A 17035-nucleotide genomic window follows, 5' to 3' on the forward strand; every position below is an offset into this window, starting at 1 on the left:
TGATCTTCCTAAAGCATCAGACTGGCAATGGATAAAATAAAATGCTCGGTTAGAATCTTATGATCTAATCAACATCTCTACCAAAGATAGGCCACTCTAGCATTTTAATAGTAATAACTCCGTTTTAAACATCTGTTTTCCAGGCTGTTGTAAGTAAAAAGCACTATCACATTGTTAAAACTCAAACTGTGCAAGGCCAATTTTAGAATACTGTCAAGGTATTCTCAAATAGCAAACCAAGTAAAGGAAGAGGAGTAAGAGATTTTAAATCAAATTTAATGACAGAAAATGATACAAGATATGTATTTTTTCAGTTTTTAGTGTGCCTTTTTACTTTTCTGTCTGCTGGTTTCTTATCATCTATTGCCGATTCCTGGACAGGTAGCCACTTCAGAGGATTGCGACGGTAAATGGGCCATGGAGGAAGTGTGAGCTGAAACGAAAAATACAATGACAATGACAATGTTTTTGTAAAGGTTTGAGCTTTGCCTATATTCACTTTTAGAGTATATACCAGGCATAGGCAAACTCAGTCCTCCAGATGTTTTGGGACTACAACTCCCATCATCCCCAGCTAACAGGACCAGCGGTCAGGGATGATGGGAATTGTAGTCTCAAAATATCTGGAGGGCCGAGTTTGCCTATGCCTGGTATATACAAAGCAAAAGAAAAAGAGCAGTGTTTCTGTTTCTAATAGGTTGCCATATTTCAAAAAGTAAACACCAGATTTTTTTTAGAAAGACCCATAAAGCTACAAGAAGTTGTGGGTTTTGGAGCTTTTAAAGACGTTTTTGGTATGATTTAACTCCAGGTGCCAGTTTTCCAGAACATCTGCACAATTTCCAAAAAATAATCCAGGATGCCATTTTCAAATGCAAATTCCAGGACATGTCCTAGAAAATCAGGACGTATAGCAGCCCTATTTCTAGTGCAGTTATTTCAAACAGATGCAAAATAAGAGCAGCATAAAGAGCACAAAGGAAAACAGAGTAGCAAGCTAATGGTATTGTTAACACATCCTAAGAAACACATATTTTACTTATCTTGCTTTCATTACAGCTCCATTCTATCACAAGCTTCACAGAATTCAGTTTTGCTACACATACAAAAAAATAATATTCTTACCAAGCATGATAAAGCAAATCCAGCCATTACAATGTAAACTGTCCAGCCAAACTGTTCAGTGATGTACCCATAGATAAAGCCAATTACCTGCAAGAAACAGTAGGTCAATGAGAATTCCAAGTCACTCTCCAAACTCAGAATGGAGAGAATTTTAAATGAGCACTTTAGCAGACATTTTAACTGATTGAAGGGGTAAATATGGGGAATTGATAGCAGGAGAACATTGGTCTCTTAACTGTCATTCATTTGGACTTGGTCCACTGCAATATTATTATTTATTCAACTTATACAATATAAAGAAATACAAGATAGATCAATAACTAAACAACATTAATGTTACTGTGATGTGCTGACCTAGTTACTCAAGAACTATTTTTATAGTATTTAAGCCAAAAGGGTGCAGTCCTAAACATACTAAGGCCACTAATCGCAGTAGAACTTGGTTCTGTAGGAACGTGCATAAGATCACACTGCACAATCATTAACTCAATTAATGCTACGTACAGGCTGCAATCCAAAAGAACACAATGAGTCTGACTTCTGAGCTGCACTATTGCTATATGCATGCTTTACTTTCAGATATCATGTATTTATTGCCTTCTATTAAAAGCACAAAAAATACTTAAGAAAAACAAGACTAAAATATATAGCATTTTGGTTTACTTATACTTACAGCAGAGAAAAGAATGATCCCCTGAAAAATCTGCTCTGCTAGTTTTTGGCCTTTATAGTCCTGTGAGGATAGAAAAAAGATTTGTGAGCACCACTATTTCTCCCCATGCTTCTTACAGTTTCTGTAATGGTGGCATAAAGATATAAGAAGATTCTGATTTAGTTTCCTGTGCCATCACTGCCATAGCAGCTTTGCAGGAATATTCATTGTCTTGTTTGCCGTCATATTTCCATGGCTTCACTTATGTTAACATTCTGGAAAAAATGTTCTAACAACGTGGAAGCATCAGAAAATGTTTCCACACAGTTGGGAGAACATGTCGCCCTGGCACTGAGATTCTGCATTAAATAGCTGCAGAAAAGTCGTGCGGGAGGCAATTATCCACGTCACAACAATCAAGGCAAAATCATTCATTGGGCAGATTCCACATGGCTACTGTTAGCATTTTACTGTACTTATGTCAAATATGAGGCCCTACTGATCCCTAAACTCAACATATGCTTTGACTAAACATGTGTAATATTAAGCTCCGACTTCAGCCTCAAGACTACGTACAATTCTCAGCACGCTTTAGCTTACTTGGAAGAAAAGGCGCACGGAAATCTAAGGGGCTGGGCTTTTAAGTAAACACAAGATAGGGGGTTTACAATTTGTCGGTTTAATAGCCCAAAGTGTTTCCAGGAGTTCTGGCTCTTCTCTTTTCCTCCAAGCCCCCAGGGACGAAGAAGAAAAGGGTCCCCGTCCCCCCTTATCGCTGGGCACCAAAGCCACCCGCGCTCCGTTTAGGACACGTCTGCTTTATTGCGGCAGGCGGCCAAGCAGCACCCCCATCCCTACTTCCTGCCCGGCTTGGAAGCGGAGAGGAAAGCTCCCACTAATGGTGCTTGGGGGGCGCAGGAGAGTCTCCCCACCCCTGTCACTCCAAAAGCCTCCCCACCTCACCCACCATCTGTGTCGGGATGGATCGGAATACGCCGAGCATGATGTCTGCCTGCAAGGCCACGTCTTGCGCTCCGCAGCCGTCGTAGACTCTCTCCCGGGGCAAAAGAGGCTTGCTGGTTTCGGGCTGCACAGGCGAGGAGGCGAGGAGGGGTTTCTTATCCCAGCCGGGTGTCCCCTTGCTCTCGGGCAGCAGAAGAGGGTCGCCCTGCGAAGCGGAAGAGCCCAGCGAGCAGGAGGCGGCGGCGTCTAAAGGCGCTTCCGGATCCTCAGTCGAAGAAGCTCTGCGCCGTAAGGCGGGCGCCACAGAACTCACCGGAATTGCTGCTTTCTTGCCCCGCCTCATCCTGCTCAGACTTCCGGGGCGGGCAATTGACCGATCCCTGAAACGCGCTTAAAAAAACAACCACCGCAACATAAATGCGCCCCGCTCCCCTAACCACCCGCCTCTTGGTCCGGCGATAACCCTCTTTATGACAGCTGCAGGCTTCTCCGCGGCCTACGGAGCGCTCCGCCAACCCCGCGTCTCCATGGCAACAGACGCGTGAGGACCCCAACATTCCCTATCCGCGCGCGGAGGAGGGGACCTCGAGAGCTCCGAAGGGTCTTAACCGATTGCCTGCCCGCGCCTCCCCCAGCCCCCCGAACCGCGGACAGAACTTGACGTTTCAGCGCATCGGGTGAACAAGGCTGTCATGCGCCGCGCTCTGCGGCTGCGCCTATTTTGAGCATTTGTTTGTTTTCCGATCAGGCACCGCGGGGGGCAGCTACTTGAGCCGCTGACAACTTTGCGCTGTTGAGTTGGCATTTCTCTCGCGGGTGCCAGACTGCGCGGAGGGACGCGGGAGCAGGAGGATCTGTCGCTTTCTGGAGAAGAAGCAAGTAAAGAGGTACGGTAACAGCAGTCTCGGTTGCGTCGATCAACCTATCCGCGCATCCCCCACGCGCCATCCTTTCTAGCCGTTCACTTTCCTGACAAGATCCCCTTGGATGCGCCACTTTTCCGCTGGTGCCTGAGGATTCGGGCTGCTCCCGTTTGGGAGGGTGCAAAATAACTGGTGTGTGAGCCGGGGGACGGGAATGGCACCCGTCACTGGACATCGACTGCACCGTGAGAAAGCGAATGGGCAGAATATTATCATTATCATTATTATTATAGCCAATGGGCAGAACCAAGCAGATCGAAGGTTTGAAATAACGCGCGAGACAAAACGAATTAAATGTCAGTTTATTTAAAAGGCCTGGAAAGGCTGCAGGCCACGCACGTAGGTGACAGAACAGAGGACACCCAACGGAGCGCTGCAAAAGCAGTTGCCTGCCTTTAATTCTTCAGAATTAAATCTCTCTCTTTTCAAGCCAAGGGCTACATTCTCTCCTCATGGCTGATCTTCCAGGGTTCATAGAATAATAGAATTGTAGAGTTGGAAGGGACCACGGGGGTCATCTAGTCCAACCCCCTGCAATGCAGGGGTCTTTTGCCCAGCGTGGGGCTCGAATCCACAACTCTGAGATTAAGAGTCTTCTGCGCTATTGACAGAGCCACACATTGCATGGAGCATACGTTGAGGGCATATGTTAGAGGTGGATGTGGCTACTGCTAGCTCATGCACACTCATTCTCACTTGTACACCCTACGCATTTGTACTTGTCTGTTTTGCTGTCTAATGCACACCCATTCGCTTGAGGTATGGAGGAGGGGGTGATCTTTAGTGAACTTGCAGCTAGGTAGGGAAGGGGCTAACAAAGATTGGCACCAATAGAAGGTGGTTTCAAGGCTAATTGCTGCAGGGTGGTGGTGGTTGCAGTACACAGGGAGGGGAGAGTTAACCCCTTCCTTCGCCAGCTGTGATCCCCGCTCCATATGTGTATTATGAGGTTCTGGCTACAAACTGGGCAGAGAGGAGATAGGTAGAAAAGGGTATACTGTACCCTGAATACAGGCACTCTGTGAAAGCAAAGTCTACCCTGCTGTCTCCTAATTGTGAGCTTCTACTGGAAGGTGCTGTTTTTCTTACAGGGACCCAGCTCTTCTTCCATCTTCCTGTGATGGAAAGCTCTGGTTGCTCTGAGCCTTCCGTGGAGTCCAAATACGGCAGTGCCACTTCTTTGCCTATTGGGCATTAGCCCTTGAAGGATGATTGGGTGGCAAGGCTTCTGGGGCATGCCCTGCATGCCTTCTCCTTCTTGTTTCAGAGTCCTCTGCTTCATCACCTGGGGAAAATGTGGACGCTTGGACCCTGGCAACCGATCTCCCTGACAGTTAGGCTTGCAAACAACCCTGCATTGGGTTTCAAGAATGATTGCACTCTCTCTGTGTGTGGATTTTTTATGCTTGAAAACATCCTCCTCTTGACTCCATTGTGAAGTTTTTTCAAGCCTAGTTGCTGTGAATTGAAGGGATGAGAAAGGGAGAGGAAGCCTCATGGACTGGCAGTTCCCCAGGTCTGGTCTTGATATCCTTGGATGATAAAGTAAAAAAACGGGGTCAATTATTTCTTCAAGTCTGGTGGATACATATTGATAATTGATGAAGTATGAAATGAATATATTTATTTATTTGTACCCCGCCTTTTTCCCTGACAGGGACTTAAGGTGGATTACAGATAAAATAGGAATAGCTAAAAACTTTTTATCATTGTTACTAGTTTTTTAATTGATAGTTTTACTGTGAAACAACAGATTGACTCTGATTATCAAGAAGTCTGTTCACGGGAATCTTCTTTGACACCTTAAGCAGCTTGCATCTCATTGTTTTTTTTTCAAGAGTAGGAGAAGCAGGAGTATAGATGACTAGAATGCAGGCGGAGCTCAGCTCACATAAAAACTGACAAATTGTTGCTTATGTTTTGAAGAAGGCAGTGTAGCGACACCAATGAAAATTTCTGGCTGTGCAACAAGCCACACTGTGAAAATATTCTAGGAGGTCTAGTAAAGCTGGGCTCTCTAAATGCCAAGTCATCTGTCCCTAACTGGGTTGCAGCCTACTTTGTAGACAAAAATGCTTTGTATTTGTCTCACTTTGCTGATGGGTGGTTTCGTGAGGGTCTAAGACAGGGGTCAGCAAACTTTATCAGAAGAGGGCCAGTCCACTGTCCCTCAGATATTGGGGGGGGGGGCGGACTATATTTTGAAAAAGTACCGTAATAATGAACGAATTCCTATGCCCCACAAATAACCCAGAGATGCATTTTAAATAAAAGCACACATTATACTCATGTAAAAACATGCTAATTCCTGGATCTGGCCCCTGGGCCTTAGTTTGCCTACCTGTGGTCTAAGACTTGGGAGAGATGAGGCTCCCAGCACTGCCCTTGATTTTGCCCCTGCAAGCAAACCTATCCCTGTCACTTCAGTTTTTGAATTGCTAAAATTGTATAAATGTTAGCTTATTGTGTGGTGCTCTTCTAAGGAAAATATGTGCAAGTCTACTCTTTTACTCTCCCTAGAAATAGCTTTCAGCATCTCGGGTAAAAATGTCTGGGAAATTATATCGCAAAATCCTCCTTGTAGTGTGCATGCTGGAATCCTAGGAAGATATTTACTTGAAATCTTTATTCACGACACCGAACAGCACTTTTAATATTTGAATGTGGTACTCTCAGCTACGTCTTCCTGAAAGTTTGCAAAATGGTTCTCTGTTGTGTGTTTTTCTTGTAGACATTTGAAGAGGCTCAACATTTAACCCAGAATAAAAGGAAGAAATGACGTTCAGAAAAGGTATTATTTCCTTGAATGGATCATTTTTAAAAACAGTTTAAAAATCAGTATACCTAAGTTATACTTGACCATAAATATTATTCTAATAATGTTTTTCTTTCTTCCCTTTCAGTAAACATTTTCATTTTGGTGCTGGCTGTTGTTATATTTTTGCTAGTGCTGCATCACAACATACTGGGTCTCAGTGATCTATTGAAAAGGGAATTATCAGGTATGATGTCTCTCTCTTATTTTTATGAGTCTGGGCTTCAGTAATGATGTTTATTTGAGAGGTAACAAATCATTGCGTTGGTGAAATTATGTCCTTCACATAGATTGTTTTTGTAATATATATTTGCATCTCAATTATTTCACAAAAATATCAAACCATTTGAAGTGCGGCTATCATGTCAAGAGTAATTTTATTTATGTATAAAGATATACTGCTGAATATAATAAAAACCTCTGTGATTTACATAAAAACAATAAATAGAACAACATTCAATAACTCAAAATATACCTGTAGGTAGATTAAAAACAAAACATGGGTGCAAATCCAAATAAACTAATCAAGCCATAGGATTTAAGGGTCATCTTACCTGAAAGAAAGTTTAATCTTATTGCAATAACATGATCAATCATTAGGAAGAGATAAAAGGTTTGATTTGAAGGGATGGCTCACCAATGATCACCTAGGGATATTAGACTACTGCTCACGACATCCCTGACCTCTAGCCATGGTAACTAGGGCTAATGACAGTTGACATTCAACTGTATCTGGAGTGCCACGGATCAGCCACCCAATTTAAAGCCACCCAATTTAAAGGGACGCAGGTGGCGCTGTGGGTTACACCACAGAGCCTAGGGTTTGCCGATCAGAAGGTTGGCGGTTCAAATCCCCGTGATGGGGTGAGCTCCCATTGTTTGGTCCCTGCTCCTGCCAACCTAGCAGTTCGAAAGCACGTCAAAGTGCAAGTAGATAAATAGCTACCGCTCTGGTGGGAAGGTAAACAGCGTTTCCGTGCGCTGCTCTGGTTCGCCAGACGCGGCCTAGTCATGTGCAGATCCAAGGTCAGGAGCAACAGCCGGCACCTCAGACGATACAGGGTCAAGCACTTCAGAATCCTAGCCGTTCTCAGCTGCAGGCAGCCTCGGTCCAGTATACCTGAAGGAGCGTCTCCACCTCCATTGTTCTGCCCGGACACTGAGCTCCAGTGCCGAGGACCTTCTGGCGGTTCCCTCGCTGCGAGGAGCCAAGTTACAGGGAAGCAGGCAGAGGGCCTTCTTGGTAGTGGCACCCACCCTGTGGAACGCCCTCCCACCAGATGTCAAAGAGAAAAACAACTGCCAAACTTTTAGAGGACATCTGAAGGCAGCCCTGTTTAGGGAAGCTTTTAATGTTTAGTAAATTATTGTATTTTAATATTTCTGTAGGAAGCAGCATTATTATTATTATTATTATTATTATTATTATTATTATCTGGAAGCTGTACGCCAGCTCCCTTGGCTAATAACGTGAGATGAGCGCCGCAACCCCAGAGTCGTCTGTGACTGGACCTAATGGTCAGGGGTCCCTTTACCTTTTAAAATACCCTTGGCTGCTACTGGACAAGGGTGGCCCATCCTGTTCACCATGTGAGGCTTCCCCTGCTCCAAAGCCAAAGCCTTGCTTCCCAGGGTGCCCAGCTGTGGTGGTGGCTTTCATTAAGTTCTCATGAGATCTTGCCAGAAGCCGCAGCTGCACGGCCCTGGCAGCGGTAGGGTGCCAGCAGGGGCACCACCCTGTGGGAGTCCACCGCCTGAGGCAGCTGCTTCAGTTAGCCTCATGGGTGGGCTGGCCCTGCTAATGGAAGTAACTGGAGGATGGAAGAAATGTGTAAAAATTATATAAGGCGTATGTAGCCAAAATTAAGCTCTTCAAAGCATGCAATGAACTTTGTCCTTGATATTTAACAGGACTTAAGAGTGAGTGACATTAGATTGAGCATGCCCAGAAGGTTGTTTCAGGGGGTCAGCAAACTTTTTCAGCAGGGGGCGGACCACTGTCCCTCTGACCTTGTGGGGGGGGCGGAGTATTTTTTTGGGGGGGGGGTTGAACGATTTCCTATGCCACACAAATAACTCAGAGATGCATTTTAAATAAAAGGACACATTCTACTCATGTAAAAACACGCTGATTCCCGGACCATCCGTGGGCCGGATTTAGAAGGCAATTGGGCCAGATCTGGCCCCCGGGCCTTAGTTTTCCCTACCCATGGTTTAAACAATAAACATGTGCACACCATGCCCTTATTCTGCAGATTCAAGTCCATTAGGCCTCCAACCGATAGATTTTATACCCGAGGCACCTCAAAGGTTGACAGAGGACTGGAACGACAAGGAGATTCCTGTGGTCATCACAGCATCTGATGATAGGCTTGGTGGGGTAATTGCAGCTGTGAACAGTATTCGGCAGAACACCAAGTCCAATGTGGCCTTCCATATTGTCACATTGAATGACACAGTGGACCATCTGAGGTAAAGTATGTTTGAGAAATTTTCTTCCTTGGTTTTCATCTGCGAGAGGTTTGCAGGTTTAGTAATGCTTACTTTGAAGAAGCAAACATACTCTGTCCTTTGTTGTGTAATCCTGTATTCTCTGCAAGAAGCTATAGATAATAAAGTACAGTGGAACCTTGGTTTATGAACTCCTGGGTTTACGAATTTTCGGTTTACGAACGCCGCGGACCCATCTGGAATGGATTAATTCACTTTCCATTACTTTCAATGGGAAAGTTTGCTTCAGTTTATGAACGCTTCAGTTTATGAACAGACTTCCGGAACCAATTGTGTTCATAAACCGAGGTACCACTGTACTGCTTACATATAGCCAAGCAGAACGTTCATATAGCCAAACTGAAATAGGATCGACTAAGAAGAGACATCTCAGAGAATTACTCTTGCAAATGCTGCTCGTCGTCACCAGTTTCAGAACCGATTTGCAGGGTATTGAAAACTAAATATTCCTCTTTCACGATCCTCATCTAGCTCCTCTGAAAAATAGAAGATGTGGTCGTTCAAACAGTGTTTTTTTCTTAAATGTTTAGGGGTATGCATACCCCTGCGTACCCCCAGAAAAAAGCACTGCCTTCAAGTATTTGGGCCCCAAATCATTTTTGGAATTATAATTTAACGTCAATGGTTTGAACTGAGCCTGGAAGCTTATGGTCAGCCTGTGGAGATAATGGGCCATAGGTGTAATGTGACTCCAACTTGATATGCCACACAGTAATCTGGCAATAGCATTTTGCACCAGTTACAGCTTCTGTACTGTCTTCAACAGTAGCTTTGCATAAAACAAATTACTGTACAGCAGTCTAGATGTGAGATTATAATAACATGGATCACTGGAAAGGCTATCCTAGTCCATAGCTGGCAAACCAGCTGGAGCTGGAAATAGGCACTGCAGCCACCTTTGACATTTTTACTGCTCTCTTCCCTGTACAGATCATGGCTTAGTAAAACTAGTCTGAAAAATGTGAAATACCAAATACTGGATTTTGACCCTCGTATGCTGGATGGAAAAGTGCAGGTTAAGTCTGAAATGCCAGACTCAATTAAACCTGTGAGTACGATTTATATTATTTTAACTTACTTTCAGATTGCTGATAATTCATGAAAATACTACTACTACTACTACTACTACTACTACTACTAATAATAATAATAATAAAATTATTTATACCCCGTCCTCCCCAGCCGAGACTGGGCTCAGGGCAGCTAACACCAAATATATAATACATTAAAAACACAAAATCAAACGATAATTTAATATATGGCAGTCTTGAAAAATCTGACTTGTAACTCCTGATGCTATAAGAGTTCTTGATTGTATTCATCAAATTAAGTTGGGACGGTTGAAAATTCCACCAGCAACTTAATTTTCAATAAATTGTTTATATACTATAAGCAGACCAAAATATATCGTTAAGAGAGATTATGGTTATTTGAAACCAGTGTCTGGCATGTCAGATTTTCTTTCTTTCTTTCTTTCTTTCTTTCTTTCTTTCTTTCTTTCTTTCTTTCTTTCTTTCTTTCTTTTATTCATTCATTCATTCATCATAATCTTCTTCTTCTTCCCTTTTGTTTCTACCTAGCTAACCTTTGCAAGATTCTATCTGCCTAATTGGGTCCCTAATGCAGAAAAGGCCATTTACTTGGATGATGATGTGGTTGTTCAAGGTACTTTTCTTCCTGCAAATACTTTCAGAGTTGGAAACATCTTTCTGTAGACCTATCCTGTCTTGGGGGGGGGGGACAGATTTTAGCCCGCCTAAACAAATGGCGTGAAGTCATAAAATCATAGAATTATAGAGTTGGAAGGTACCTCCAAGGATCATCGAGTCCAAACTCCTGTAATGCAGGAAACACATTACGTTAGAATTCCAAGGGAGTTATACTGGTTTTAGGGGGGGGGGGAATACAGTAACATAAAATTATTTAGTGCAGTATCTTCTTAGTGCAATTAAAACTGCTGTTTTAACTTGAAATATGAAATTGAGTTATGAATGCTACACCCTGATTTGAGCTTTCCATGGTATCTGTACTCTTCCCAGCTTTAGAGACTGAAGTAAGGCTTCTCTAGAGCATGTTGGAATGAACTTGGCATTTTAAGTAATAACTTATTTGTAGATGAAATGGTTTATATTTGCAAAAGATGTATTTAAGCTCCACACTGCTCTTCTGTGCATACATGAGAACAAAACCCTGTTTTGAATGAAATGAAGTTATCAGAGGCAAGATCGTGTCCGGGATCTAAAGAGCTGCCTTAGGCACGTTTCGGGGTTTTCTTATCAAATGAGATTTTTTTGGCGGCATATGCCCATCATAAACTGAAAGATAACTTTTAGTTTCCTGTATTTGCAGCTGTCTATTGAAAATGATTGGGGTGGGGGTGGGGCGGGATGGCAGACGGGGTTTTAAAATTTGTTTTGAACGACCATTTCTTCTTTGCTTGGATTGCTTTTTCAGATGATATCTTTGAACTTTACAACACTCCACTGCAACAGGGTCACGCAGCTGCATTCTCAGATGACTGCGACTCTACCTCAAATAAGTTTGCAGTTCGTGGAGCAGGAAACCAGGTGCAAATAGTTCTAAATAAAGAAGAAAGCGAATGTTACAGGCCCCATTCTTAGAGGCTGCCTCTACCCTTGTGGTTGTGTTGTTTTACAGCAGTGCTTTATGCCTTTTGGTTTCCCAAAGGATTGAATGAAGCCAAGTGCCCCCCTTTTACATGTATTTTAGGATTGGGAACCGTAGCTTCTTCCTGGGCATGCTATATATTCCTGGCCCATATCAGTCAGTTGTTCTTGTTGTTGTTTAGTTGTGTCCGACTCTTCGTGACCCCATGGACCAGACCACGCCAGACCATATCAGTCAGTAGCCTGTATAATTTTCAGGGAATGGTAAATGCCTGTACCTGTCTGCATTGGTAGGCTACAGAATGTTGTGGAGTGGTCTTAGGATACCAGGGACTGCGGTTTTCTTCCTCATGTCTTGAGGAGATCTGCTTCTCCCTTAGGGTAATCCGAAGCAACCCCTTTCAACTTCCTGTTCTAAGCACTGTAGGAGGAGCAGGTTGTCCTTCTCTGGTATGCTGAACAGCTAGGAAGAGGAGGCTATCTTTGGGTAAATGTAGGTGTAGGTGGTTCCTTAAAGGTAAAGGTACCCCTGACAATTAGGTCCAGTCGCTCATCTCGCTCTATAGGCCGAGGAGCCGGCGTTTGTCCGCAGATAGCTTCCGGGTCATGTGACCAGCATGACTAAGCTGCTTCTGGCAAACCAGAGCAGCACATGGAAATGCCGTTTACCTTCCCGCTGTAGTGGTACCCATTTATCTACTTGCACTTTGACGTGCTTTCGAACTGCTAGGTGGGCAGAAGCTGGGACCGAACAATGGGAGCTCACCCCGTCGTGGGGATTCGAACCACCGACCTTCTGATCAGCAAGCCCTAGGCTTTGTGGTTTAGACCACAGTGCCACCCGCGTCCCAGGTGGTTCCTTACTTCTCAGAATCTGTATGCTGCATAGGAAAGGAGCCACCATTTTTTTTTCCAAATGGGCAATGGAACATAATGGCCATAAGCAAAATGTGGCTGATTCAGAAAGGTGCAGATGGCTTTTTGTATTTTGTATTTAACTCACCTTGCCTCAGTACAGTATAGTTATTTTAAGGTATTTTAAATGTAATAGCTAATAAACAAAAACAAATAAAACTGCTAAATATCATGACATTTTGGTGAAGCTAGCATCTCCATATGGGACCTCTTTTTCTCTACAAATAGAGGGGTTGGGCAGTGGAAATTTCTGTAGAGAGATGTGTGTAACCAATAAAGATTCTTGTAACTGAAACTGAGACCCAGTTTCTATTTTCAGTACAATTACATTGGATTTCTCGATTATAAAAAAGAAGCAGTTCGGAAGCTGTCCATGAAAGCAAGTACCTGCTCTTTCAATCCGGGTGTCTTTGTTGCAAATCTAACCGAATGGAAACGACAGAACATCACTCAGCAACTGGAGAAATGGATGGCGCTTAATGTTGTGTGAGTGTGCCCATATTTCTGCTTAACACTGCCACTTGGGGCACTAGCATAATATAGCATTGTGTGTGCCGGTGGGGATGGAGAGTGATGAACCGCCAGAAGTATTTCTCAGGTCTTTCTGCCATGTTGATGATAATCTTTATGTGTGGATCATCTTTGCACTGACACCAGGCTACTTTCTGCATCTACTTCAGCCTACTAGCCCTGAATATAAATGGTTTTCAGGTCTGTCATCTTTCAGTTAAAATCCCTTCAGCTATCTTGTTCTTTAAACACGCCGCTGCCCAAATCTCAGACCATGAAACAGTCTTTATTTCTTTCTACCAACACAGTTACAAAGCTTGTCCTGAATGATCACCTTAACCACCTGCTATTAGGTGGTCCACCCACATTTCTTTCTCAGGCTCTTCCTTCTGCTATTCTGCCTGTTACTTTTTGGGCCCTTTGCGTAGGAAATACCATTCAGTACTCTCGATACTGAGCTTTTTGAGTAGCCAAAGCATGTGGTGGACAATGACTGAGAAGGTACATACTCATTTGCAGCCGAGTTTCTTAGCTGGGCTACACTAACACTCAGATGATTCCTCCATTCATTTTTCTGGCTCATTGCAAAGTATGTCAGTTGCTTTTGCTGTACAGTGCCTAACAGACGGTTGTAAACAAAATGTTTTATAAAACGTTGTACAAAAATAGAAGCGTTCTGTTCATGAATAGGATGATTAACAATTTGAAAAGAGAAGCACTCAGTTGGATTAATGAATATTTAACCTATTTAAGAACTGTGCTTCTGTCTTTAGCTGGTTAAATTTTATTTCTTATCTCTGACTAGAGAGGAAATATACAGCCGGACTCTTGCAGGCAGTATCACTACACCCCCTCTGCTCATTGCATTTTACAAGAGACATTCAAACCTTGATCCTATGTGGAATGTGCGCCATCTTGGTAAGTATAATGGAAGAGGATTCGATACCTTTGCCAGACTTAAGCTGGTTGAAGTGGTTGCTTCTGTAGGCCTCATTTTCTCCTTTCCAGGACCCTTTAAAGTGATAATGAAGCCGTGGAGTCGTCTGCCCGAAATGCTTTACTTTCTTCCTCTTCCTGTCTCTGAACTCTTTACTACACTTTGAAAAGTTTGACCTTGATGTGAAACGGCTTACTGGAAACATGGTGTTTGAATATGAATTCAGTGGTCAGTTAAATGTGGACACAGGAAGATTTCTAAATACTATACTTTGGTGATGGCTATTCAGGAATCCTTGCTGTGTTCTCCCAGCCATCCCAGTTGCAATGGGGTAAGAAAGGATATTCGAAAGATAAATCAGTTGTTTTGACAATGGCTGAAAATTAAGAGTCGGCTGCGAAGTCTGATTGTGTGACTTGCTAGCCTTTAATAAAACCCAGCTAGTCTCTTTTGAGAGAAGACAGGATAGGAATCTAAATCCACTCATGTTTCTTACTCAATTCAAAGGTTCGAGTGCTGGCAAAAGATACTCTCCACAGTTTGTGAAAGCTGCCAAACTACTCCATTGGAACGGACACTTCAAACCATGGGGAAGGACCGCATCCTACGCAGATGTTTGGGAAAAATGGTACATTCCTGACCCTAGTGGCAAATTCAACTTGATTCGGAGGCACACCGACACTTACGAGGCAAAATAAGACGGAAGTGACACACCCCACATTCTTCTCAGGAACCAGACAAGACCATAAGAGTGAAGTTGGTAATGCTACGTCCATTCAGATTGTTTTAAAATGGAGACGCATTTAAGTACTGTACGTGAAATGCATGCTTAAAGAGGAGGAAGCCTCTTTAAGCCCAGGAACCTCCACGAAACTAGCATTTTCAACCAGATGGGATATTAAAGAATGACCTTCTAGGGATAAAATGTTTCAGTAGACGCTGCATCCAAGACTTTATCACAGCTGTGTTGCACTTTATCTCGTGTTGCACAGCAACTTGATGTACTAAAAGGCTGCTACCACTTTTTACTGTTACTTAACCTGTGAATATAAGCTTTTTGGTGGATCCCTCCTATTGCTTGAAGATCCATTCAGATTCTGACAGCTAATTTTAAGTTCGATGGTGGATTTTTTTTATTTAAAAAAATCTGCATTCCAAAAACTATTTTTATAGTAAAGTTTCTTTTAATAAACTACCCATCAACAGTAAAGCAGCCCTTATTTCTTAAAAAAATGAGGAAATTTGTGAATTCATTTATATTCGGATTTATGAATTGTGTGCAGGCAACTGAAATGTGAATGGTAACTTGTGCTTCACAATATATCATTCCCTCCAATAATTGTGCTTGAGTTCCTATCAATTTGGAAGCAAAATCCCACCCTGCAAAAGTTAGTGGTTGTGTGTTCAGTGAGCTCCTCACGTATGCTGATTTATAAACACCTGTAAATCTAAAGGGGGGGGGAGAATGCCCACTGTCACCAAGCTAAGAATCTGTGAGTTTCCAGGACTTGAGGTTGATTGATAGTGAGCCAACAGATACAAAAAATCTTAACACATGAACCCATATTAAATACTAAACGATAGGAACTAACTAACTTTAGCAGGCGAGAACAGTTTTTGGAAATTCATTATCTGGGTAATTCCCACATCTACTCCCAGAACAAATTTAGGGGAAATTTAGGAGAACGTTCTATGGTGTGATGAGAAATCCTTGCACCTGATGGGACATTTACATCAGGGGTAAACAAACGTTTCCAGCAAGGGGCCAGTCCACTGTCCCTCAGACCTTGTGGGGGGCCGGACTATATTTTGAAGAAAAAAAAATGAACGAATTCCTATGCCCCACAAATAACCCAGAGATGCATTTTAAATAAAAGGACACATTCTACTCATGTAAAAACATGCTGATTCCCGGACCGCCTGCAGGCTGGATTGAGAAGGCGATTGGGCCAGATCCGGCCCCCGGGCCTTAGTTTGGTGACCCCTGATTTACACCAACACTACGAGTGCAACCCAATGCGTTTTTAAAATTAGTAAATCCTAGGACCACCACATTTTGGAAAGCACAGTGGTACCTCCGGTTGCGGACGGGATCCATTCCAGAGCTCCGGTTGAATCCAGAGGTTTCCGCAACCAGAGGGACTGCTTCTGTGCACACACGCATGGCGGTAGAGCGCTTCTGCGCATGCTGCAAAAACCCGGAAATATACTTCCGGGTTTGCCGCTTACGCGTCCCAAAGTTAACATAAGCAGAGGTACAACTGTACAGATTAACTTCTGTCTGTATGTGCACATTCTAAGCTTGGAAGCCCATGAGCTTGGTGGTGCTGAGCCCGAGAACAAATTATCATCATTCCTCTGCCATTGGTTCAGTAGTATGTGGAAATACAAGCTGTGGCAAGATAGCTTCCTGCTTCGCTGGAATGAAAAACAAAAAACCATGGAGGTTTATGGACAGCATTAATAATTGTATAATGCCTTCCTGGTAGAGACAGGTCGGATCCCTTGCTGCTTTTGTATATAATTGAAGTACCACACATTTCAGTTAAAAGTATATTAAACAGTGAAGTTTTCTCTGTGTCTGTAGTTTTCTTGTTACTAATCCTTTCTCTGTATGCCCATCCACCTCCTTCTGGACTATTTTGCTGGCCAGGGAAGATATTCTCTGGAAACCCGGATGAAAGGGAGATTTAACAAGTTGTGTTTTGAGCCTGTCCGTGCTCTTTTTCACCAAGTTGTCCAAATACCAGTAAAAAGTATATTATATGTATGCTCCCCCCCCCTAACATCAGGGTTGGTGAAATAGTGATATTTGTAATCTTAAGGAGAATTTTCTTCATGTATCGCACCTGTCCTTAAAGGGGTGCTTTGCGTGAGCCTAGTGGTCACTGCACTGAAGTGAGAGCAGCACATCTTTCTCAATACCACCCTTCCTACATAGCCCACTGCATTCTATTACTGTAGATCAGCAAATAACCCTTTATTGTCAGCATGCCACTTAAAGTGTTCTGCTTTAGCTCATATAACAGAGGCAAGGAAATGCCTTTTCAGCTGACA

General features: G+C 43.2%; 2 protein-coding genes across 3 annotated transcripts; one reads left to right on the forward strand and one right to left on the reverse strand.

Moving 5' to 3' along the window:
* Window positions 1–255: 255 nt before the first annotated feature.
* SPCS1 (signal peptidase complex subunit 1) lies at window positions 256–3250 on the reverse strand. Its single transcript, XM_035106156.2, has 4 exons — window positions 2745–3250; window positions 1799–1858; window positions 1126–1212; window positions 256–433 (listed from the first exon to the last, which is right to left on the reverse strand). Exons 1-4 carry the CDS (start codon window positions 3081–3083, stop codon window positions 311–313), a joined length of 609 nt encoding a protein of 202 aa, XP_034962047.2. The 5' UTR covers window positions 3084–3250; the 3' UTR covers window positions 256–310.
* Window positions 3251–3335: 85 nt separating this feature from the next.
* GLT8D1 (glycosyltransferase 8 domain containing 1) lies at window positions 3336–16556 on the forward strand. Of its 2 annotated transcripts, none has more exons than XM_035106154.2 (10): window positions 3336–3627; window positions 6395–6454; window positions 6567–6665; window positions 8734–8950; window positions 9920–10037; window positions 10570–10654; window positions 11444–11556; window positions 12851–13017; window positions 13847–13959; window positions 14486–16556. In XM_035106154.2, the coding sequence occupies exons 2-10, from the start codon at window positions 6439–6441 to the stop codon at window positions 14674–14676; spliced, it is 1119 nt and encodes a 372-aa protein (XP_034962045.2). In that variant the 5' UTR covers window positions 3336–3627; window positions 6395–6438; the 3' UTR covers window positions 14677–16556. The 2 variants fall into 2 exon arrangements, with proteins under 2 accessions (XP_034962045.2, XP_034962046.2); XM_035106155.2 differs by lacking the exon at window positions 3336–3627 and adding an exon at window positions 3656–5179.
* The last annotated feature ends 479 nt before the right edge of the window (window positions 16557–17035 follow it).

This window comes from Zootoca vivipara, chromosome 2 (assembly GCF_963506605.1).
Source record: "Zootoca vivipara chromosome 2, rZooViv1.1, whole genome shotgun sequence".
Lineage (NCBI taxonomy): Eukaryota > Metazoa > Chordata > Lepidosauria > Squamata > Lacertidae > Zootoca > Zootoca vivipara.

Bases quoted from the DNA above. Each gene is read 5' to 3' on its own strand.
- GLT8D1 (XM_035106154.2), top strand. The intron at 10,038-10,569 runs GTGAGTACGATT...GTTTCTACCTAG, and splicing joins TGCCAGACTCAATTAAACCT to CTAACCTTTGCAAGATTCTA. The intron at 11,557-12,850 runs GTGCAAATAGTT...TTCTATTTTCAG, and splicing joins TTCGTGGAGCAGGAAACCAG to TACAATTACATTGGATTTCT.
- SPCS1 (XM_035106156.2), bottom strand. From the start codon at position 3,083: ATGAGGCGGGGCAAGAAAGCAGCAATTCCGGTGAGTTCTGTGGCGCCC. The intron at 1,859-2,744 runs GTGGGTGAGGTG...CTATCCTCACAG, and splicing joins GATCCATCCCGACACAGATG to GACTATAAAGGCCAAAAACT. The intron at 434-1,125 runs GTAAGAATATTA...TTTTCGTTTCAG, and splicing joins GATTTGCTTTATCATGCTTG to CTCACACTTCCTCCATGGCC.